At 36.5% G+C, this 25,833-nt stretch overlaps 1 protein-coding gene across 1 annotated transcript in view; it reads left to right on the forward strand.

Annotated features, from left to right (window-relative positions):
* Positions 1-25,833, forward strand: part of ctnna2 (catenin (cadherin-associated protein), alpha 2) — a 423,497-nt gene that overhangs the window by 24,969 nt on the left and 372,695 nt on the right. Inside the window, exon 2 of the mRNA XM_051107030.1 lies at positions 3,186-3,292. Within this exon, the coding sequence (XP_050962987.1) occupies positions 3,191-3,292 (102 nt within the window). The 5' untranslated portion in view covers positions 3,186-3,190. The remainder of the gene's footprint in view (positions 1-3,185; positions 3,293-25,833) is intronic.

Here is a 25,833-nt window from a genome sequence, read left to right on the forward strand (position 1 = left end):
ACGAGACAGTTTGAACACAAAAGAATGGTGATGCCCAGAAAACCCTTTTTTATGTGTGTGTGTGTGTGTGTGTAGCTCACTGACAAGTGAAGAACCGTGACTGGAGCAAACAGCAGATGATGGTTTGATCTCATGCTGATTCTTCTCACACCAGTCTGTTCTAATGTGTGTCAAGGAGATGGAAAAACACATTTTATTTAATGAAAAAAGTTCAAGCCAATGTTCTTGTTGACAGTGTTTGGAAATAATATATTTTAATATGTTTAACATCATGTGACACTATGCTGGGACACTGTCAAACAACCTTTATGAAGAGGTAAAAAAAACTGAACTGAATACAGCATGTCATGTTATTTTAAAGTACAAATGATGTAAGATTATCTTTTTGTGTGTAATTTCACATCCTGATTTATCACAATAGCATTTCATGTTGTGCCATGTGAACTGACTCAAGAACTGAAATAAATCTGAAATTAAATACATGCTGAAATAGAAATTTAAAAAAATGACAAAAGCATAACTGGCACTCAAACACTGTTTTCTAAAATTTTAAAAAAGGAGTTTTAAAGCACAAAAAGTGAATGAGGACTATTCATTCACTCAGAAAATGTGTTCACACTCTGCTTTATGAACGTAGGCTACGTCTACATTAATCTGGATACATTTGAAAACTGAGTTTTCGTTTTAAAATGCTCTCTGTCCACATTAGTGCTTTGAAGCGTTTTCCAAAAGTTTCTCATCCATACTGAAACGTCAGAAAACATTAAATTCGCCTTACTGCGCATGTGTAAAACCACATTAAAGCTCACTGAGATGATACAGACGGAATAGACATAAGTTTTCACGCAATTCTTCTGGCAGGATCATTTTATTCACAGAAATGTCTCATCATTCCCTGATGCGTCCATGTCGCGCTCACTCATGTTTGATCTAAAAAAGCAGCTGCCCTCATGTTTTGCTGTAGGATAGCAATTGTGATTACGTTTTCTGTTATCCTTTTAGGACTATAATATGAAGAATGTTCAAAGTAAATATCTTTAGCAACAGTGTGAAAGTGAATAGCGCATAACAGGTACAATTACTGGTATAAACATAGATGTCTATTGGTACAATGTGCATCACATGACTAAACATGCCTCATCTTTTTCAAATCAATCTACACTACAATGCGAAAACAGCATTTTCGAATTTATCCACTTTGGAGGGCATTTTCAAAAAGCTCAGTTTTCCTTGACAAAAACGCTGTCTCAGTGTGGACGGAAGGCCAAAGTGCACAGAATTTCAAATAAAAACTTTTTTTGCTAGATAAGACCCTTATTCTTCGGCTGGGATTGTTTAGAGCCTGTTGAAGCTGCATTTAAACTGCATTTTGGAAGTTCAAACTTGGGGGCACCATTGAAGTCCACTATATGGAGATTTTTCACAAAATGTTTTTCTCAAGAAACATTCTTTGTTATCTATTGAAGAAAGAAAGTCATGAACATCTCTGATGACAAAGGGAGTGAGTACATTATCTGTAAATGTTTTGTTCTGGAAGTGAGCTACTCCTTTAAGATTAACAATTGTCCACCTTTCATTTTTGTAAAACTTTTATTTTTTAAAAGGATTTACTGTATTTCCAGATTTTTTTTTGTAAAACAGAAACCTTTACCAAAAAAAAAGTGTACATTTTCATTATTATTCCAAAGTTTCTGTAATTTGTAGTGAATGAATCATTCGCTCTAAAGATTTGTTCAAACACACCAATTCATGAATGGAACATCAGAAGAATTTCTGAACAGTTCTGTTACAGAGGCAAAAGGGAACACTCGAAAGAAAGAAAAAGACAACTGTAAAGTTGTTTCTGAGTGAAATCGCATACTCCCATATACTTTTTTCTCCCCATTCGCTCGCAGCTTGAAGACTTTTTACTCGTAAGTTTCCACTCAGCCAGGTAAACTTTTCTCCCTCCTGCTATGCAGGCCTGATCCTGTACCTCAGATGTCTACCTTAATCAGGAACCACCTGCTTACATTACCGGTGTTCAAAGGGCCTGGTGCTGGGCTTCGTACGTGCATATGTTTTTTGTAATGAGTATCTGGATGCGGGATCTAAAGATGCAGGAGAGAATCTAGGCCAGTACTCCAGTGAATGACAATATGATTGAAAACGCCTACATTACAGGATCCCCACTACCAAATAAAAGTTTATAGTCAGTAACCTAAGGCATCATGGACAAAGGGTTTATAGTTTTTGAGTTGTGGTTCTCCAAAATCTTTTTTTCAGTAGCTATTCTAGCAAGATAGCTTATGGCCAACACTTAAAGGGTTAGTTCTCCAAAAAAATGAAATTTAAAAATGTCCTGGCTCTTCCAAACCTTATGAATGGCTGTTGAGATTTTGAAGTCCAATAAAGTGCATCCATCCATCATAAAGTATACTCCACACAGCTCCGGGGGGATTAATAAAGGCCTTCTGAAGTGAATCGATGCGTTTGTGTAAGAAAAATATCCATATTTAAATTTATGAAATCATAATCGCTAGTTTTCGCTAACTGTCGTACTTGCGTTCACGAGAAAGGGTTGTTCCAGTGGATGACGTATTCAATTTATTCAATAAATGAATACTAAATGTGTAAAATCTTTAATTATTTACCAAAGGTTAGGTTGAGTCTAAGAAACTCATTTTAAAAAGTTTGTAAAGTTTGAGAACTTTTGCGACTGTTTTACTTTCATAATTAATATTTGAGACATTTAAATCACTTTCTGGGTAATATATTATGATCCCTCTAGTCTGTGTGTGTTTGTTTTTCCTCATTAAAAGTGAGATAATACAGTCTAACTTGCAGAACAATGTCTGGATCCCACATTAAGACTCATTCCGGAGTCATTAGCTTTTAATGTAATGCGGCGTCTCAATATTTTATAGTCTCAATTTTAGCGTTTTAGCGTGATTGATGTGCAACATTTAAAGACTTTTCAATGAAGAAGCTTTTCAGACTTTAATAATAGATGTGCGGCAGGCTCACCGGCCTTTGATTTTGTTAAGAAAGTCATGAAGCATGAAACTGATAACTGAGTCTGTGATGTCTGCACCTTTTTCCTTTCATCATCCTATTAAACTGTCATTCTGTGTTTTTAACATCTCTTTCATCCTTTAAAATACTCACTCTCTTTATTTTCTTTTATATCCCTTTTCTTTTCACAGTAAACATGACGAGCGCAACGTCCCCAATCCTGCTAAAATGGGACCCCAAGAGTCTTGAGATTCGCACACTGACTGTGGAGAGGTTGTTGGAGCCGTTGGTCACACAGGTAATATCTTCTTATTAGATTTACACTTCTGCGGTTTAGTCTTTGCAGGTCCATTCGTTGATTGTATGTAGTGTGTCTTTGGCTTTATAAGTTAAGGTTCAGGCTTTATAAGTTAAAATCTCCTGTTGAGCTTTACCAGTTCAGTATAGACCATTGATGATCATAATGGCATTAATGGCATGTTTGCTTCAGCTTACACGTTTTTCTGGGATTCTGAAGCTGGTCTAGGATTGTCTGATTACTGGACAGTGTAGAAAACTGTTTGAAGGCCTTGTCAGAGAAGTGCAAGCTGGATATAAATTGTACTCAGATGCTGGATGTACATTGTCTTCAGAGCTCACAGCAGGAATCACAATTTAGAGTTGTTGTTTCTTTGTTCTCTTGTGCCTAGGGTATATCTTGTTGAGCTTAAAATACTGAGCAAAGATTGCAAATGAACAAACAAGCAAGTTTTTTGGACTTCCATACCATCAGTCAAAAGTTTTGGCACACTACTTATTCTTTGTATTTGCTGTGTTAGAGTAGTCATCTAAACACAACTGGGAGTTAAGTAGTGGCCAAAATGAAGAGTGAATCTTACATTAAAGCCTCTTCAAAGCTGCTTTTTTAGTCCTGAGGTATATCAAGATAAATAGGCAGTCAAGTGTGTCCAATTTTTTACAGGTTGTATATCAGCCATGTACTAAAAAGGGCAACTTACACAACCATTACAAAAGTTGGAGTTTGTAAGAATTTATTATTATGTTTTAAAGATATGAATAGTTTTATTCAGTAGTGATGCATTAAGTTGCTGTAGAGACTTCTACATTGAAAAATGGTTTCAAGTAAATGCTGTTCTTTTAAACTTTTGTTTATCAAACAATCCTGAAAAATACTATTTTAAAAAAATACTATAAAATAACTAAATTGGTCATACTAAAATGTTTTTCGAACGCCAGATCAGCATATTAGAATGATTACCGAAGGATCATGTGACACTAATGCCAGCAGATGCATGAGACTGTATTTTGAAACTTTTAAAATATCTAAAAATGCATAGGAATTATTTTAAATTACAATAATATTTATTGTTTTAACTGTATTTTAATCAAATGCAGTATTTGTGAGCATAAGAGGCTCCAAAACTTTTTTAAATGCTGATTTCCTTCTTTTTCCCTTAAAAAAAGAGGAGATCATTATTGTCTGAAGGAAAATTACATTTTCCATCAAACAGTATTTTCTGTATTCTGAGCAATTATGTGTCATTAACGCGTTGTTTTACAGTCTTTATAGCGTTCTCAGGGAATGAGTTGTTTTAATGAAGTGTTAGATCTTCTAAAACAAAAGCATATCTTCCCATAAAAAGACGTCCCATTAAAAAGAGACCTGGAGCTTTTTTCTCTTCACAACACTAATTGATGGCTGAGTGCAGAGGCCGGGCATGAGCTCACTATACATTAGATTAGTCCCTACCATAGATAGGTTCCTCCTATTTCTTCCTGGAGAGAAAAAAATGGGAATCGTGACTCTTAGGTCATGCACAGCTTTGGGATTGATCTGTGATCTATGTGCAGTAAACATCTTGTTTCAACCAACTTGCTTAGTGTAAGCTTGTTTTTACAAAAGAAATTAGACTGGGTAGACATAGTAATATCCCATCAAAATTCCCCCAAATTTATGTTTAGTTTGTTTTTTTTTTTTTTTTTTTTTTTTTTTATCTCTGTATTCACTTACACATGCTTTGATCTGATGAAGATATACCTGGACCTCTCACAGAGATGCCATTTACCATGCACAGTTCTGAGGACAGACAGTCCAATTTTCTAGATCACAATGCCCTTGTTACGTAGGTAGCTGCGTGCTGGACGGAACAAGACGAGAGACGAGATAACAAGCAACAATATTTAATATAATCTTCAAGGTAGCACAAGCAGGAAAAGGCAGGAACACAGAGCGATATCCACACACACGGAAACACTAATCAACAATAACATTAAAGACCGACAGAGAACTCAGGATACAAACAGGCTTATAAAGGGAAACTAATAATTGCAGACAGGTGAAGGGGATGACGCTAACGAGGGTAAACCAAAGCAGACAGATCGACGGGGGGAGACAATGGGAGAAACCAAAGAATACAAACAGACAGAACTGTGACATTACGCCCCCCTCCGAATAGGCGCGACCTCGCGCCGTAGAAAACAAAAAACAAAACAGACAAGAGGGGCAAAAAAAACAGCAGAAAAACAGAGTCCATGTGGGAGGAGGCTTCGGCGGAGGACGGAACCCCGGGAGGGGGACAAAAAACAGAGTGATCAGAGTCCAAGGGGGCGACGAAGGTGGGAGGAGCCAGGGAGGAAACAGGAGGGACCCGGAGCAGGAGAAGCAGAGGGAGACCCAGACCGCAGCCATGATGACCCACGGTGGAGCCGATGGAGGGAGGAGCCATGGTGGAGGAAGGGCTGACGACTCCAGGGGGCCGACCGACAGAGGCGGAGCAGCTGGCGGAGGAGCCCGAGGCTGAGACGGAGAGCCGAAGATCCTGGGCGACACCGAGGATCCGGAGGGCCAAGGCGGAGCCCAAGGCTCCAGCGACTGAGGCGGAAGCGGAGCTCCGGAGGTCCGCTGTGGAGCCGGAGCGACAGAGGACTGAGGTGGAGCCGGAGGGAGGGAGGAGCCCAACGGAGCTGGTGGACCGACGAGCGACGGTGAAGACGAGGGAGCTGAGAGCCGTGGTGGAGCCGCAGGGTCGGAGGGCCGAGGCGGAGTTCTGGACTCTGAGGCTGGAGGCGGAGATGAGGGATCCTCCAGCCCTGACGCCGATGGAAGCTGGCAGACCCGCGGCGAGCCCACTGCACAGGTGGTGGGCTGAGGGTGAGCAGAGGGGCTGTCAGGGGACAGCGGTGGCCAGACAGACATGGATGTAGACAGAAGAGGGTGGGTGGGTGGGAATTCCAGGCAGACAGGATGATCATAACAGGTAGATATTTCCGTAGAAAAGTCTATTAAATCCCCAGAGTGAGTTTCCAGAACTTCCGTAAAGAAGTCCATCAAGTCCCCAGAATTCAGTTCAATCTCACCCCCAGCGGTGGTGCAGTGGGCAGGGCTCTCCATAGCCCTCTCTTGCTCCACGCAGCACTCCACCTTAGCGGATGTAGTGTCCGGCTCTCGCACCTGGTCAGACGTGTCCGGCTCTGGCTCTGTCGCTCTAGGCTCTGGCTCTTCATCTGCGGTGGGCTCGGGCTCCAACTCCGCTTGTCGGGGTGATGGTTGGCTGGGTTCTGGGTCTGGAGTGGGGCTGACGTCCTCCTTGACGAAGTCAATGGTCCATGACGATCTACAGGACGCCAGCACCCACTCAATGTAATCGGCGATGCTCTCTCGAGGACCCTCCCCGGACAGCTGCGCCTTGGTGGTGGTGTTAAGTCCAACACGATAGAACGTGCATAAGCAGCTGTCCGGGTAGTGCGTGAGTGGAATGAGTTGCACAAAGTCTCTGGTGTGGTCCTCGAGAGAGCGGTTCCCCTGCTCCAGGATGATGATCTGAACAGCGGGATCCATAACGAAAAATCAAAAACAAACACTGGGAAAAACCGGAAAATAAAGCAGGGAAAACGCCGGGGAAAACTGTTTTTGGTCGGTCTTTCTGTTACGTAGGTAGCTGCGTGCTGGACGGAACAAGACGAGAGACGAGATAACAAGCAACAATATTTAATATAATCTTCAAGGTAGCACAAGCAGGAAAAGGCAGGAACACAGAGCGATATCCACACACACGGAAACACTAATCAACAATAACATTAAAGACCGACAGAGAACTCAGGATACAAACAGGCTTATAAAGGGAAACTAATAATTGCAGACAGGTGAAGGGGATGACGCTAACGAGGGTAAACCAAAGCAGACAGATCGACGGGGGGAGACAATGGGAGAAACCAAAGAATACAAACAGACAGAACTGTGACAGCCCTGAAGCTGAATTTTCAGAGCTAGGCTGGAAAAATTTTAGAGGTATATGGCCAACAGTCGGTTTCACTATTATATAAACTGGCTGCTTTGATCTCAAAGGGGACGGTTTTTAAAATGGCATTGCCTGAGGGTTTCTGAATGTTCAGAGCTAATTCTTAATCAGCGTGTTAATAGTCAATAGCGTTGCAATGGTCAGTAGTCATGTTGGGATCATGAAGATTGACTGGTCCAACAACTGATGACTTGATTAGTCAGGTGGACGAACTTTATATAATTAGTTATAATTTATTTATATATTGTTATTTAGTGTTAAGACTGATTATTCAGATTTGTGACCCTGGACCACAAAACCAATCTTGAGTAGCACAGGTATATTTGTAGCAATAGCCACAATGATCAAAATTACCGATTTTTCTTTTATGCCAAATATCATTAGGATATTAAGTAAAGATCATGTTCCATGAAGATATAGTGTAAATTTCCTACTGTAAATATATCAAAACTTAATTTTTGATGAGTAACATGCATTGCTAAGAACTTCATTTGGAACTTTAAAAGCGATTTTCTCAATATTTAGATTTTTTTGTACCTTCAAACAAATATTGTCCTATCCTAACAAACCACACACCAATGAAAACTTATTTATTCAGCTTTCAGATGATGTATAAGTCTCAATTTAAAAAAACTTACCTTTTGTGGTCCATGGTCACATTTAAGAATACACTACCAGTCAAAAGTTTTTGTAAAAAAATGTGAAATATTTGTACTACTTAAGATGACTGTTTTAAATTTTAAAATGTAATTTATTCCTAAGCTAAATTTTTAGCATCATTACTCCAGTCATATGATCCTTCAGAAATCATTCTAATATTCTGATTTGCTGCTCAAAAAACATGTATTATTATTATGTTGAAAACAACTGAGTAAAATTGAAAATGTATTCAAACAAAAATATTTCAGATTTTTTACTGTACTTTGGATCAAATTGATGATCCAGAAGAGTAAACAGAACTGACTTCTTTAAAAAACATTAAAAATATTGCTGTTCAAAAACTTTTGACTGATGTAGTTAAGATGGTGTAACTAGATATCTAGGATCCTTTTTTCTTCCCAAAATTCTGTTTTGTTTTTCTCAGATTTTGTGTTGATGTCTAATGAATTGATTGATTTTTTCCCCCTTGCGTTATGTTTCATTTTTTTCTGGCTTCTATATTTTTTATTTTATATCAGTTTATTATTTAAAAAAAAAAATGAATGCACAAACCTTTAACAATTTAATAAACCTTTTTAATATAATCAAATGAAATTATAACAGTTCCTTTAAACTGAGGTTTACATTCTGCTGTACAATACTAATATAATTGTATATCATGCTTTCTTCAAATTAAACCAAACATTTGTTTTGATAAGTTGCAGTGAAAACATTTGACCTTGTGTATCTGACAACAGTTTTTATTAAATGACATGCATATAAAGTGTCTCTCAGAGCATGAGAAATTAATAATTTCATATTCACGTCCTTATGAAGTTAGAGCTTAGATGCTGAAAATATCACAAGTGTACGTGCTTGAGTATAGTAGTAAAACTGTCTCATTCACTCACATGGTGACAGACATGCAGACACTATGGTGTTTATCCAAATTCTGTGATTTTAAAGAAAATTTCTTTTTTATGAGTGGAACTTCTGTCCAAGTTTTCAGCATTGCGGAAATCATAGGGCCCCAAGATGTCACTCGATTTACTACGATGACAAGTGAAAATGTTTTTCAGCCATCCCTCTTGCAAAATGTTGTACAGGAAGCATGTAATAACTCAGAGCACAAGACGCAGACTGTGGAAGAAAGAGTTTGATTTCAGATAAACAAGTGAAGAAAAACATTTGCTCTCCAGGCGAGAGACTGATTGATATGGCCAATTTACAGCTTTTGTGGAGTTTAGCACTCAGCTTTCATCTTTCGACCCTTTGCCACGCACTCCCTTTCTTTGCCTCATTGTTTCTCTCTCTCGCACGCTTCTCAGCACAATGTGACAACTCCCCAAAGTTGTTCGCCTCAGCTTTCCCATTGTTCTGTCACATAATGGAGGCATATGGCACAAGGAATCGTGGGAATGCTAATGGATTCTTAACACGGAGTTAATGCTGTATTTGGAATCGGCGTCAAAAGCAGCTTGGCTAAAAACAAGTCTTTGGTTCTCCACTCACTTACTTTTTTATGATCTCAGGAGGATCTGGAAACGAACCAGCTGCGTATGTGAAGAAGAACAGGTATTGAGGTTGAACAAGGACAGTTTATGTCATGATTTGTGAAAGGGAAAAAAAATATCAACAAAGCTGGAGTAAAATGTATTTGTGCACCACAAAAGGGTGATGACTCAGACAGGAACACCTACTAACATTAATCAAACCTTGCTGTTATTCTACATTCAACATGCGGAATTGTCTTACATTTCAAAGGAAAAGATCTTTAAGGCCTGCACAGTTGCGTTATGAGACATGGTGAGTTTAGTTATTGTCAAACCGAGTGTCAATTCGGTTTGTTTCCTATCAAGGACAAAAGTGACGGATATTGAATCCTTGAGTGAGAGTGTGCACACACCTACGCATGTTTTCATTTGAGTGGTGCCTCAACAAAGTATTCTGTGAAATGAGCCTGTCTCCTTCAGACAGGTTAAAGTCGATAAGGACTGTAAGATAGATGAGTACTGATTTAAGGTCAAAGCTGAGGGATGAACTTGAATACCTTCTACCGCATTCATTTTGATTTGAGCTGTGTTAAACAAAGCTAATGTGTTGTATGTATGACTGGCCGATAAAACAATAACGATAATTATCACGAAAAATGTTCAATATAGTGTTTTTGCGCCAAAAGTGGAATGAAAAAGCATTAGGATTATAACAGTAAGTACATGTAACGTGTAACAAGGAACACCTTAAAATAAAGTGTTATTACATAAACACTAAACAAACAAGAAAAACACTGAGCACACCAATATAGTCAGAAGGCTTTTCAATCTACAAATCACAGTAATTTATTATGGATTTACTGTAGTAACACTAACTGCACCATGGTATTGTGGAAGGAATGTTGGATGTTCATATTGAATTGTATTATATTATTATTATTATATTATTATTATCATGATGTAAATGTATGCTACTATGGAAGACCAAATTATGTCAAACTGTTAGAATCATTACATTTCACCATATAAAAATGAGATTTTTTCCAGATGTTACTGTTTTTGATAATGAACATAAATTTACATCTGCATACTAACTCAAGCTACTTCTACTGTCAAATGTGCATTTCTAAAAGACCAAAAAATGTAATATTATTAATATTGCAGCCTGGATACGGATCATCAAAGTCATTTTATTGTGTTTCAAACATGTTTCATGATTTGAAACAATATCAATCATTAGAACATGCAGAAACTAAGAAATAATTTTTTCATGTAAGATATTTGTTCTGCTAATGGAAAAATGACTGGAAAAATTAAAAACGTGTTTATCATGTTCAGACTATTTAAAACCACAATTAATCTGGTCTGATTTCTACAACTTTCTCTTAGAAGCAAAATCTGGCCTTAAACTTGAAAGAAATAAACATTTGAAATTTATTGTGATAGTTATGAACATCGACTGATATAAAAAATTATATTGTAATCTTTTTTTGCCCATATCGCCCAGCCCTAGCTGAATCCTGTAAAGCTTCACCATTAGATGTGATTTTTTTTTTTGGAACACTGGGTCCACATTGGATATTGGCTGATTTTCTTTTGTTTAGTTTTAGGGTTTTATTGAATCTATGCTTATAAGAAGTGATTCCACAAAAAAAAAAAAAAAAAAATTACAAAAAAAAAAAAATACAACAAACTTCAATTTTTACATTTTTATTTTATTTTATTTTATTTGCAAGTGCTTTTGATTCAAGAAACCTTGGACCATATATATATTTAGGTGGTGTTAACTGAAAATTGTCCGTCATTGACAGAATTTTTTTATCAGTGACAAAAAAATCTGAAGGCCATCCGTCACTTTGACAGACTACACTGACTGAGGGTGATCTATTGTAACTAATAACTGTAATTCCCACCCCTATCCAGTTGGTGGCGAGCGCGCTCCAGTGTAGCAGCAGAGCACAGGATCCAAAACAAAAACGAAACTGTCACAAATGTTTTGGTATGCATTTGATTATGGTCAGGCGAGTACCCAGAAGCTACACCCATCTGTCATGCCACATTAAAGGGTTATGAAACCCCCCTGTTTCAGCAACGGTTAGTTCTCCCCATAGTTTTTAAAAATGTTGCAAAAGTGTGCGTGGTGCGCTGCGGAGCGGAGGGGGAAGAGGGGAGAGACTCAACTAAGGGTTCAAACAGTATCATTTCACTCCCATTGAGTTAACACAAATAAATGCACAGGCATTTGCACTCTGCATCGAAAACATATATATGAATGAACTGTTGCACCTCTATTCACTTTTAAAGCTTATTTTGCGGCATTTACAATCCTTTTGATTGGTTGCATTAAGGAGTTGTAAAAAACGCTATTACACTCACCTTATGAATGAATCGCGTTTGTGCCGAACTCTACTTACAAAGCAAACAAAAACAAACAGTCTCCTTCAATCCATTAATGTTTTTCTCAGTTATTGTACGCAGTCTCACAGTCTGAAGCCTCTGTCATAGCAAATCAACATGCGCTGTCGTGAATAATTAGGCGAAGCGTCTTCTCATAGGATAAGAACGCGCAGCCTCGTGAATAATTATGAGACACTGACACGTCATCGATGTACTATAGTCCATTGCCACGTCACAAACTATGACGTCAACATCGATATTGGTTCATAAAAATGAGAATATATTAAAATCGCTGTCAAGTGCGGGGTGTTGAACATGAAAAGTTAAGGGGTCTCATCTGTTTAACGTTATCTGTTCTCTTCAAAATAAATGCATAAGCCTTTATTGTCCTGTAGGTTCATAATTAAATATGAAAATGTGAACAAAAATAAAAACAATTAAAAGTGTTATTATAATTAAAATATGAGAATTCAAATGACGGGTGATAATAGATTATGATATATATATACTGCCTAGTTAAGGGAGTCATCAGTCTGTTTCAACAGCCCAAATGTAGAAACTCTAGTTGAGTGTGTTGGTGGTCATGAGCTCACTGTTCAGAAACAGTCTTGACAGGCTTTTGGTGAATTTTGCACCTTGGTCTCAATTTATTCCTGCTTTTATTTAGGGAACCAGCTTAGAAGAGGCCAGAGGAATAAGAGGCAGGACTGTGAGAGAGTGAGATTACCTGTTGTGCTGCTTGTGTGCTGGTGTGTTGTGCAATTTTTCTGGCTCTTCCTTTGCCCTGTTTCACTACAGTATCTCTGTCCTGAGGTAAATTATGCAGGCACTTTGATTAATGGCTGTCTCTAATTCAAACAATAGTTCAGCATATTCAGCCGAGGTGCCGCTTAAATCATGTTGCAGAAAGCGGCAGCTTAATGCCAGGCGGTGTGCTCGGGCTGTTGAAGTGCTGAATTTTTAAAATGATTTAAAATGCAGCCATTTGGTGTAGACTGGCAACAAGTCAAGATCGTGACTCCCGTGACGGATGAGGAGAAACTGGCTCATGAGGGTGTGGACTGGACCGGACACCAGGGATTTGTGACTCACTGATTGAACGACGCCCTGTGGATTTAGCATTCCAATGTAAGCAGCTATGCTGCCACCTGCATGGTTATAACCGCATGGATGATGCCTGGGCACTAATTCAAAATCTTTTATCCAAAACAATCGATTTGATTACGCTTGAGATAACATATTCAATTTTTTTTTTTAAACTTATACGTGCATTGCAGTCCATATAGAATTGGCACATTAAAGGGATTTATCTTAGTCTGGGATTCGGGTGAAGCACAGTAGAATTTTAAATGTGGATATCTTCTAAAATCATCAATGTTTTTCAGTGCTTACAAACATATTAGAATATAGATGACCTATATTAAGGATTAATTGACTTCCAGGTTGTCATTGAAGTTGTTCATGTTTTTCTTTCTTTAGTCGAAAAGAAATTAGGATTCCAGGATTTTTCTCCATATAGTGGACTTCAATGGGAGCCAACAGGTTGAAGGTCCAAATTGCAGTTTCAATGCAGCTACAAAGGGCTCTACACGATCCCAGCTGAGGAATAAGGGCCTTGTACAGCAAAACAATTGATCATTTTTAAAAAGGAAATACAAATTTATATACTTTTTAACCACAAATGCTCTTCTTGCACCTCACACATTACATACCGTACCAACCCAGTGTTTACAAAGCAAATGTGCAAAGAAAGTCAAACGCCCTTTACAAAAAAGGGTAAAACAACGATGTTGGACGATTTTAAAGTTTGAGGAGAAAATGAGATGGAATTTTTCACCCTAACATACCTTTTTGAACTGAAGTACACACATTAACCATGTGTTACCTTTCCTACATATTGCGTAATATGTGAAGTCGTAGACGCACATTGTACAGTTAATGGAAGACGAGCATTTGTGGTTAAAAAGTATATACATTTTTATTTTTTTTATCTAGACACAACCCTTATTCCATGGCTTGGATCGTGTAGAGTCCATTGAAGCTCCATTGAAACTGCAATTTGGACCTTCAACCCACTGGCTCCCATTGATGTCCACTATATGGAGAAAAATTCTGAACCGTTTTCCTCAAAAACCTTAATTTACTTACAGACCATGCCTTTGAACCAAAGTCTTTTCATTCAGTGTTTTTTCCTTTTCAGGGTTTGTAATTCATCACAGTAACTCTGGCTGGCAAAGGAATCCAAGTACTGTATATATATCTATATATATATATATATATATATAAGTTCTCTTAATGAAACTTAAATCTCTTTTTGCAAGAAATACACACACACACACAATCACACTCCAAAATGTCCCTCACTCCAATAGTTTTGTTTCTTTTTTTATACAGAAATATGTGTCTGAAGACTAAATAAGACACAAAGGACTCTGAGCTCATCTTCAGTCGTATCAGTCATATATTTCTCTCTCTGTCTTGTTCTATATCTACTTTTGTTTCTATTCTGTCCAAAAAACTTGACAAGTTGTTCTACTAAGAACCTCAGAACAACCATTAAAACAATCTCCTTTATGTGCCCAAATTGTAAGCTACTTTTTGATAGTCTTGCCTCGCTAAATCGATTATGCAAGTTAAATGTGTTGTGTTCAATGAGCTAAAAAAGTGCAATTAAATATATCCTTTAAAGGTGAAGTAAATTAACAGACAGAAGAGAACAACCATTGTTTTGTTGTTTTCGAGTTAATTGTGTGTGTAGGAGGTGTTGGTTTTGTGCATGTCGCTAGTCCAAGTAATTTTCTGAAGCGTCTTGGTTTTAATGAGTAGTTCTGCAGAATGTGGTTAAGTTCACTGGTCCTTTTCTAAAGGAGGAATACTTCATTGAAACATCTAGAGCTTTATGGTTTGTTAGCAAGTGTCTTTTCTTCCCTGCAGTTCAAGGTTTGTTGAATATTACTGCACTGAGGAGGAAAAAAATGCTTTTTCTCTTTCTCTCTCACCTGATAGACCTAGATTATGCGATGAAGTGAAAGAATGGAGTAGCTTTTTCATCTTTTCAAATCTCCTTGTGTGACTGTGTTTGTGGAGAAGGAAGTGGGATTGTTTCTCCAGTCGATTTGAAGGATGTGTTTCTGAGGGGATTGAAAATGTATGTGGAAAAGGGCTTGTGTCGGTCTGTACAGAGAACAGCATTTCCTTTTATCACAATACCAAGCGCTGTTAGCCTTTAGAGGCCAGACGCCCTGCTGTTACACACTCGCCAATCAATATTTTACACCTACATACACACACACAACTTTGTTGTATCCTTATGTGGACTTTTCATGCTCACTTTATTTATGGTATTTTAATCAAGATAACTAATCCTAACTCTGAATGCATTGTTAATTAACACATTATTCAGTCTTTGAGGGGTTTTAACTTGAGAATGTGATCTCAAAAAGTTGTTTCATCAGGTTTCTGTGGTTCTTTTTTTGTGGATTGTGAGGATTTGTGTCCCCACAATAGTAAGATCCATCTAGAGACTATTTTTATCATGCTAGATCATTTGCATGCACAAAACGAGAACATTTATAAACAGTAGGTTTGATTTTTTTTTGTTTTTTGAAAGAAGTCTGTTATGCTCACCAAGGCTGTATTTATCTGATGAAAAATGCAGGAAGAACAGTGATATGGTGAAATTTATACAATTTAAAAGAACTGTTTTCTATTTTAATATATTTAAAAATGTTATTTATTTCTGTGATGACAAAACTACATTTTCAGCAGTCATTGCTTCAGTCTTCAGTGATTCTTCAGAAATTTGTCTGTTGTGTTCAAGATTTAGTGCTCAAGAAATATTTATTTGTATTATCAATACTGAAAACAGATTTTGGTGCTTTTTTTTTTTTTTTTTTTTTTTTGGTGAAAACCATAATACACCACCTTTCAAATTAATTAATTAATTAATTAATAATCTAAAATAAAATACTGGAACATAGCTTAAAATTAGTTATATTTATATATGTATAAATATTTTGTAATATCATTAATTTTGTCAGAAAAAAATATTTTATTAAAACTTAAAATTTGTTGTGTTTGGCAAATATATATATTGTAATATCATTCATTTTGTTGTCAGAAAAAAAATATATATTTTTTTCTTGTATTTTGTTTTGTTATTAATAATAATAATTATTATTATTTTATTTTATTATATTAAAATAAAATAAATTAAAATAACTAAAATAAAATAATATAAAATACTGGAACATAAATTAAAATTAGTTATGTTTGACAGATATAATTTTTTGGTAATATCCTTAATTTTGTCAGATTTTTTATTTTTTTTAATTGTATTTTATTATTTTATTTTATTAAAACTTAAAATTAGTTATGTTTGGCATATATATATATATATATATATATATATATAGTAATATTAATTTTGTTGTCAGAAAATAATAAAAAAATATTCTATTTTGTTTTATTATAATTTTATTTTATAAAAATAATTATAAAGAAAATAATGAAATCATTAAAATTTGTGAAGTTAATAAAATAAGTAAAATAAAATAATATAAAATACGGGAACACAACTTAAAATTAGTTATGTTTAGCAAAATTGTTGTGTTTTTTTATCCTAGAGTTTTTAAGCTACACCTACCAAATCCATCCATCCATCCATGCAATAACCACTTAGCTTTGCCCACACCACCCTAGCACCCTATCTCTTCACATTTGTATTTTTCCTTTAAAAGGCCTATGTATTCCAATTAAATAAGGCTTATATAACCTTCAGCTTGCTGTAAACTTCCAGGCAAGGATTTGTCAACATTAAACTTTCAAAGTTTGTTTTGACAAACCGTCCTTTCTAGTAATAAAGTGCGACCAAAGTAAAACGAATGTAAGAGAAGCACAAACCAAACCCCATATCTGGCTGCGCTGTCACTCAGTATTCTTTGTATGTTGTCATCTGCTGTAAGTGCTGCCTGACAGGCTTCCTCAAGTGCTTTATTAGAGATGCATATTTCCTGCTTGATTCCATTATTCCAGCAATACTCAAATGTACTCCGGCCTCACACTCGAGCTTCACAGTGTACAAAGGCAGATGGAAAAACTGCACTGCAATTTGATTCACTTGGCATTGAATTATAGAGAGTGTCCTGAGAAAAATTTCAATCTGAAATGTTTCCAGTCGGTGGTGGTGAAAGTGCATTTTGATTATGGCAGATAGTAAGGCGTTTAGAAGCAGCTGTGGCACAGTTGCGAGTCAGAGTTGAGTGCTGTAGCGCTGTTGCAAGTACCATTGTGAGCTTGACGGCGGAACGGAGATCACAGCTTCTGTTGCGATCACAAAGTGTAGACGTCAACAAGGACGAGGAAAAAGTGTGTATACGCCGTAGGTCCTGCTGACTCCATCTAACACATATAATATAGTTTTCCCTCGACACACTCATGGCCACACATCCTGGCATTGCTCCAAGCAGAAAGGATCTGTTGAAGTATTCATTTGATACAGTCTTCATCGCCTTAGGTTTGTTGTATTTCACCTGTCTGGCTTTAGACTCTCCAGATTGTATTATATTCTAACTGCATACTCGTTGCTGTGCAAATTCTCCACTAAATCCAGCATGTTACATGGCTTTTTGTGTTTTGAAGATATGAGAATACCAAAAAGTATTCTTATAGCTTTATAAAATTATGGTTGAACCACTGATGTCATATGGACTATTTTAACAATGGTCTTACTACCTTTCTGGGCCTTGAATGTGTCAGTTGCATTGCTGTATATGCAGAGTCAGAAAGCTCTCGGAATTCATCAGAAATATCTTGTTTGTGTTCCCGAAGACAAACAAAACTCTTACAGGTTTGGAACGACATGAGGGTGAGGAATTAATGACAGAATCTTCATTTTTGGGTGAACTATCCCTTTACGTTCTTGGTCCGTATTACAAATTATCAGACATTCTGTCAAGTTATTAATATATGCAAAGTTAGTATTGTGGCTGATTGTCCATAACTATCCTATGCAAACAAATTAGGTGAGCTAATAAGTTTATGTATGGAAGTATTTAAACCATGTAAATTAATTGCGGAGTGCTTTATCTTCTGCTAAGCTACCAATAGAAATGAGAAGCTGAGAGTGCTTTGAGACTGAAAGAAAGGCCTTGCAGTTCAAAAGCACTTTTAAAATATGATTGACGGACAGTAAGATTCCATATATACCATTTCCAGCAGGTACACCAGATTTTTATTTTCTTTCAGTGTCTTCTGGTGCTTGTTTGATGTTTGCTTACTTGGATGCTTTATGTGAATCTTTTGCATTGAAATGATGTTAGCCATCCTCCAAAGAACCTGATGTAACTTACAGTGAGACGTTAAAAGCAAAGAACATTTTGAACACTGTTTTTAAAGTCTATTTTGAAATTAGATCAGAGCAATCCAAGAACAAGAAACACAAGTGTTTTATGTATTTCATTTTATCTTGACTATGCATAGAGTTTGGTGAATATCAGGTGATTTTTTTTTATATATAACCATGTTGTGTTTGCATAACCGTGTGTTTTTAAAGTAGAATTCATCCTTATTTGTGAAGAATCTGGATGGCTTCCCAGGGGAAGTAAAATAAGGCAAGCAGGTGCCTTAAAAAGATGAGATGCAACCCAAAAGCAGTAGCATTATTTAAATCCTACATCTGAAGATTTTAATGTTTTTAGATTTTTGTATGCATCAAATTATGTGGATTAATGCAGAGATCATTTGATCCTGCAAGAATTGAGAGGATTTTGACTTTATACTAAAATCTTTGGCTTTAAATGGCTTTGGTATCTTGGCAAATCTGGATGCCATTTGAGATCCCATATGAAACTTTTTGAAGAGTGGGATTTTTAGGGTGAAAAAATCTCAGAAGCAGAAAGCAGAAAGTCTTCATCCACTCTTCATTTTATCTCATTGGTGTTTGGAAAATGCTTGAGGCCTGCACTATTACCTTTAAAGGGTTAGTTCACCCAAAAATGAAAAATAGCCCATTATTTACTTACCCTCCAGGCATCCTAGGTGTGTATGACTTCCTTCTTTCAGATGAATCCATTACATTAAAAATAATCCTGGCTCTTCCAAGCTCTATCATGGCAATGGGCGGATGTTTCTCTTCATCAGTCCAAAACAAGTCCAATAAAGTGCATCCATCTATAATAAAAAGTGCCTCACATGGCTCCAGGGGGTGAATAAGAAAAATATCCATATTTAAAGCATAATAATCACTTTAATCTATGCACTGCACATGTGCCACTCAGAAGTGACGAACATGAACACACCGTGGAGAAACCAAACTGGTCACGAATTAGAAGTACAAAATATGGATCTTTAAAGAAAAATGTCGGAGGATTTTGATATAAACCAAGAGATGGAAACTTTTCTTTTCTTTGCTCCTGTAAACAAACATTGGTTTTTAGGAGGGAAGAGTCATTTGAGGCACTTTTTAGTATGGATGGATGTACTTTATTGGATTTATTTTGGACTGTTGAGAAGAAACCACCCATTGCTATGATAGAGCTTGGGAGAGCGAGGATAAATTTTAATGTAACTTCAATTGGAATCGTCTGAAAGAAGGAAGTCATATACGCCTAGGATACCTGGAGGGTGAGTAAATAATGGGCTAATTTTCATTTTTGGGTGAACTATCCCTTTAAGCCAGGGGTTATCAACTCTGGCTCTCGAGGTCCACTTTCCTGCAGAGTTTAGCTCCAACCCTAATCAAACACACCTGAACAAGCTAATCAAGGTCTTCAGGATTGCTAGAATGTTGCAGGCAGGTGTGTTTGATCAAGGTTGGCACTAAACTCTGCAGGAAAGTGGATCTTGAGGGCCAGGGTTCAAAACCTCTGCTTTAAGCTCAAACATTGACAGAATATATAAGTAAATATGTAGTAAATCTTTGTATCAATTGCCAGTGGGTAATAATTAGCATCATGTACACATTTTACTCTCAGCAATCCTTTTCTAATTTTCACAAATCCAGTTTTAACTACACCCTCTCAGTGTGTCCACCCACCAGACATATTCAAAGTTTATGGAGACAGTCTTTCAGATGTTTGGAGAAAGAAAGATTGTAAAATAATACCTTTTTTACTGCAGAATAAAGTTGTCATTTGGAATTGTAGATGCAGGATCTCAGCTTTTCTCCGAAGGGAAGTTCTTGAACGTCAGCTTGTTTCTTGTGCATACTGTTGCTCGGTTGCTTTTGAATATTAATCCAAACAGTCTTCCAGGTTCTACCAGGTCATACTCAGTTCTGCTCAGTACTTCAGTTTAGATTAGACCAACTCAAGTCTTCTACAGAGGAGTGGACACCGTGAATGTGCTATTGACCTTAACCTCACCGAACTTTTCTTGTACTCTCTTCAAATAAGATTTTCACATTCCCACATGCTTTGTAACCAGGGAAGAGTGGGTGGATGTTTATCCGTTTCGTTCTCCTCCGTTTGACAGTGTTTTTGATGAAATGTAAATTCATTCACTTCAGACAAGCTGAGCTGATTCCATCGAGTATTAGATTCCATCAGTGCTAACAATCTCACTCACTGTCAGTCTTTAATGCGGAAAACGAGCGGCGTAGCATTTAAATGCGTTCGTCAATTGAGAACTGTGCTTTATTAATCTCATCTTAAAGCTTAGAATTACATTTGTTTATTTGAAGTGCTTTTATCTGTCTCTGTTTCTGGCTTTAATGGTCTGTTTATTGACACGGTCGACATTTGTCCCACAGTACAGGTGTTTGATTGGAGTCTGGAGATGCTTTTTGTGTGGCCTTGATAGCATTGATTTAAAGCCAGATAGGCGGGCGGTCTTTGAGCTCTGGTACCTTGTAACCATGGCATTTCTATTTGTCTCTCATCCGTCTTTCATTGTTCATCTCTTTATCTTTATAGCTCTCTTTTTATACTTTATTTCTTTTCCTCTCTCATAAAACTTTCCCCTCTCTTCCCTTGTCTTTTCTTCCTTGTAGCTTTGTGTTGTTTAATCATCGTCACTCCCTTTCCTTATGCTTTAAACAGTTGATTTATGATGTCTTTTGTGATAATATCTCTCCGGAATTGACTGGCAAGGTCTCGTGGCCGCTTTCTCTTGTTGATAGTGGAGTTTTACTAAACAATTTGTTGCCATCCTTCATCCTTTTTCACGGAGATTAGCTTCCTACTGCTAACTTGAAAGCTGCATGCGCATTGATCTTGCAGCTGATCCTCCTCTTCAGCTGTGTTGTTGTCAGATCGTTCACTTGGGAAAGGATGGATATAGAAGGTGGTGGAGGTGGTTGTGTACATTTGTTGTAGGGCTTGATGACAAGTTTGTATATTGCAGTGGTATTCGACATGTTCAAAGGTCTTTGCATTTCCCTATCAGAAGTTGTACTATTTCTGCAGAATATGGCTTGATATTGTAGTTGAGTAAGAAATATGTAATACGCTGCTTTGCCTGGCATGCACTCAAGGCAGATATGTCTATGGAGCTATTTTCTATTTTTTAATAATTCTGTATCTACTTTAATTTCAGCACACATCCACTGGTATTAAAATTTAATTTGCATGAGCTGTTTTAGAGTGTCAGAATTTTTCATATGATGCTAGTATTGATACAGCTGTGTGTGATATAAATATGACCAGACAGTAGAAACCTCAAAACATCACAAACTGGCTTTGAAGTAATGGAAATTATTTTAAAAGTGTAGATGCTCTTCTAATAAGCCATTAGATCACATTTATGATGTTTATAAAAATTATATTTCAGTCGAAGAGGCAAGATGAAGTGGTTGAGTAACTGAGGGGAGCGTTTCATTTCATTTTAAAATTTAGCTGCAAACATTAGTTTAAAGGGCCAAGCACAACAGAGGTCAAATGTACTTAACTTAAAATAATTTGTAACCTGGCTGCCTTAAAATGTTAAGTTCAGTCAACTCAAAAAAAGTTTATTCAGCTTGAAATGTTAAATTATACTAAGTGACAACTTAGATATATGAGTTGAATCAACTTAAAAGTTTAAGGCAGCTGGGTTACTTACCCATCTGTTAAGTTTAGCAAACACAAATATGTAAGTTGTTACTTAGTACAACTTAACATTTCAAGTTGAATAAACTTATTGTAGTTGATTGAACTTAAAATTTTAAGGCAGCAGAGTAACAAATTATTTTAAGCTGACTCAACAAATTGTGCTTTTTATTTTTTACAGTGTAGAGCTAAGGAGATATGTTTAATTACTCAAGAAAGACCAGGGTTCTTCAACCCAGCTCTTGGAGAGCTACCTTTTTGCAGACTTATTCCGTCTTCCAGACACGGTCTGAAGTGAGAACATCCGGGTTAAAATGTCCCTCTTCAAATCTCAATGAGTTTCAGTCAGTTATACATCACATTAACATATTGACCTCATGATATTGCCATGACACAATGCAAGCATTTCGTGTTTTTTTATAAATTATGGCAAAAACAGAAAATAATTAAAATAAAACATTGCAGTTTGTTTTGAAAACAGCTGATGAAAAGCAAAAATTAAGGTATTTTATTAACTTAATGTGTAATGTTTTTAAGTTTGAAGCAAGGTAGCTCCACACTATGCTCGTTGGAAGCAGTGATGTCAAATGATGCCTTTCTGAAATCAGGGTTGATCGATCTGCCCTGAGTTCACAGGTCAGATGTCTGACTTCAGGCAGTGTTGTAGATGTTCCAAGTAGGAGGTAGGAAAAATCTGAATTTTGAGTTGTCTGGAACACAGCATTAAGTTCCAACCATTTAAGCATTAAGTGGCGCTGTGCAGAAACTACCCATTGCCATCAGGTTATGAATGATATAACATGTACCAAGTTCTGAAGACATAGCCTCATGTCCATTTTTTCACAGCTTTTGTCAAATTTGTTTATGTCACTAATGCGAGAATGATTTGGTCTATCGGAAAACTTTTGATAACGTTTTGGCAGGATTGTCTGAAGATGATCTGAGGCAATTTTGGTGAAATTGACAAACTGCTTAGGACGAGTTCTAAAAAGTAGATTTTTCACAAAATTTAAAAATGTGAAAAATTTTGACCTATAGAAATTTAAACTTTTGGTATGCATTCGACTCAGCATGAGCCAAGGAAACAGAGGGAAAAAAATATTTTGCTTCTAGATCTTATGGTTCAAAAGTTATTATCAGAAATATGAGAGCAAATTTGGCCTATTGGTGGCACTAGAGAGTTTGTCGAAACTACTCATGTGCCGTCAGGTCATGCTTGGTATAACACGTACCAAGTTTGATTAAAATCCGCTAAAGTGTTGTGAAGATATAGCCTCGTCCATTTTTGCGCAAATTTTGTCAAATTCGTTAAATTTGTTAATTAATCTCACTAATATGAGAACTGTTTGGTCTATCGGAAATCTTTTGATTGATTCATAGTCTGAAGATGATCTGAGCCAATTTTTGTGAAATTCGGACAAACTGCTTACAAGAAGTTCGAAAAAGTAGATTTTTCAAAAAATTTAAAAATGTGAAAAATCTTGACCTATAGAAATGTAAACTTTTGGTATGCATTCGACTCAGCATGAGCCAAGGAAACAGAGGGAAAACAAATATTTTGCTTCTAGATCTTATGGTTCAAAAGTTATTAGCAGAAATATGAGAGCAAATTTGGCCTATTGGTGGCGCTAGAGAGTTTGTTGAAACTACTCATGTGCCCTCAGGTCATGCTTGGTACAGCATGCACCAAGTTTGATCAAAATCTGCTAAAGCGCTGTGAAGATTGCGCAAATTTTATCAAATTCATTAAATATGTTTCGAAAAGTTAAGTTAGTTCGAAAAAGTAAATTTTTCACAAAAAAGTAGAAATTCAAGTAGAAATTTAAATGTTGGTATGCATTCGACTCAGCATGAGCCAAGGAATCAGATGAAAAAAATATTTTGCTTCTAGATCTTACGATTCAAAAATTATTAGCAGAAATATGAGAGCAAATTTGGCCTATTGGTGGCACTAGAGAGTTTGTCGAAACTACTCATGTGCCCTCAGGTACAACACGTACCAAGCTTGATCAAAATCTGCTAAAGCGCCGTGAAGATTGCGCAAATTTTATCAAATTCGTTAAATTTGTTTATTAATCTCGCTAATGCGAGAATGCTTTGGTCTATCGAAAAACTGCTTAGGACGAGTTCGAAAAAGTAAATTTTTCACAAAAAAAGTAGAAATTTAAGTAGAAATTTAAATTTTGGTATGCATTCGACTCAGCATGAGCCAAGGATTTAGAAGGAAAAAAATGCTTCTAGATCTTAGAGTTCAAAAGTTATTAGCAGAAATATAAGACCAAATTTGGCCTATTGGTGGCGCTAGAGAGTTTGAGATAGAGACTCCAAATTTACTATGGTTAATATTGAGACTGTCCTCTATCTGTGTGCCAAATTTCATAACTTTCCCACAAGCGATTTTATGGGCTGAGATCCAGAATTTTTGTTTCTGCAACACTATTTTAAAATCTAAGAACTGAGAACTATAATCTTGTGTGTAGTCTGTTTTGTTCATTATAAAATATAAATAAAAATATCATAAAATCATAAATCCTTTCCATGTATTAAAATGTATACAAAATTGTAACTGTCAAGTATTTCATTTTAGTAAATAAGATTCTAATACAAAACATAAGTTACTGCATGGTTATGTAAAATATGAAGCATTTTGGTATTTCCAGCAAAAAAATGGTTGTCTGGACCATAATCAGGTAATGAGTTTGCTTCACAGTTGCTTGACAGCCTTTCCTCGTAGTGAAAAAACATGTGGGCTGAAGAGAAAGAAAGAATCAAATAAAACAACCTGAGGCTTCATTAGTGAGCGCCTAGTGATATTTTTACCAGGCGTCTTCATGGATATATTTGTTTCGTATTCCACGCAGGATAGCTTTAATCTGCATGCAGGATGCTAACATTAAACACTCAGGTTACAAAGTCAGAGATGAAGAGAGCAGAGAGCAGAGAGCAGATCATGTGTCAGATGAAACATCAAGATCTCACTTTGCTTTGTAGAGATCTCAGATCAAAAGAGCGTCCTTTAAATGCCAGCATGAGAGAAGACGGCATCTCTGGATGGGCAGCGCATTAGACGGGTCTAGTGTTCTAACGTCACTATGGCTCTGTTCCAGAAGCTAGTGAGCTGTCTGCTGCCTAAATAAACAGCTGTCTTCTAAGGCTACCTTTATAGGTAGCTGCCTTCTCTTGATTCTAATTAAAGTGAGAAACTAGATTTTACATGGATTCATTGCATTTACATGCAAATCTTAAACTGATTATGCCTAATAAGCTGACAGAGTAGTCATGTGTGTCTTAAAGTGCCTTTAAGTGCTTTTTAAAATATGTGTCTAATAAAGCTAGAAGCTATAAATGGTTTAATCAAAACCAAACTGACACGCTTAGATTGCTGCCCACTACCCTTATTTTGTTTCGCATATAAACGTCTAAATCGTTGACTGATTAATGGATGTCTTTTTTCAACCAAGGCTCATGAAAAATGCCTGTGATGACATTTAGGAAAAATGCTAATTTCTTGGCAGTGAAGTGTCCAATGAATGACAGTACAAAGCGTGTTAAATTTTCTTCAAAATAAAAATGTGATTCTGCTACCATTTTTTACATAACATAACTTTTCTTTTGGAATCTTTCTTCAAGGTCCTACATCTTTCAGACCCAGAGATCTCAGTGAAGCTCCATGTCCAGATTGTTGAATATTTCCTATTTTCAGTGGTTGAAAAACAAATGTTGGTCAATTGTGTATAGCTGATACTTATTTTATTTAAAGAACAATGTCTGAAGAAGAAATAATGTTGAAAGTGGAATTGTATCTTGTTTCCCTCTATCAAAACAACTGCGTAGAACATACCGTCTGAGCGCTAAAAGTGCACTGAAATGTTCAATATGAAGCACATTACCTTGCTTTTTGTAGTCTGTTCATAAGATTCTATAAACTTTAGTCAGTTTCAGGTGTATTTCAAAGAAGGGATTTTGTTCATTTTAACAGCTTCTGAA

Source organism: Labeo rohita, chromosome 1 (assembly GCF_022985175.1).
Source record: "Labeo rohita strain BAU-BD-2019 chromosome 1, IGBB_LRoh.1.0, whole genome shotgun sequence".
NCBI classification, from domain to species: domain Eukaryota; kingdom Metazoa; phylum Chordata; class Actinopteri; order Cypriniformes; family Cyprinidae; genus Labeo; species Labeo rohita.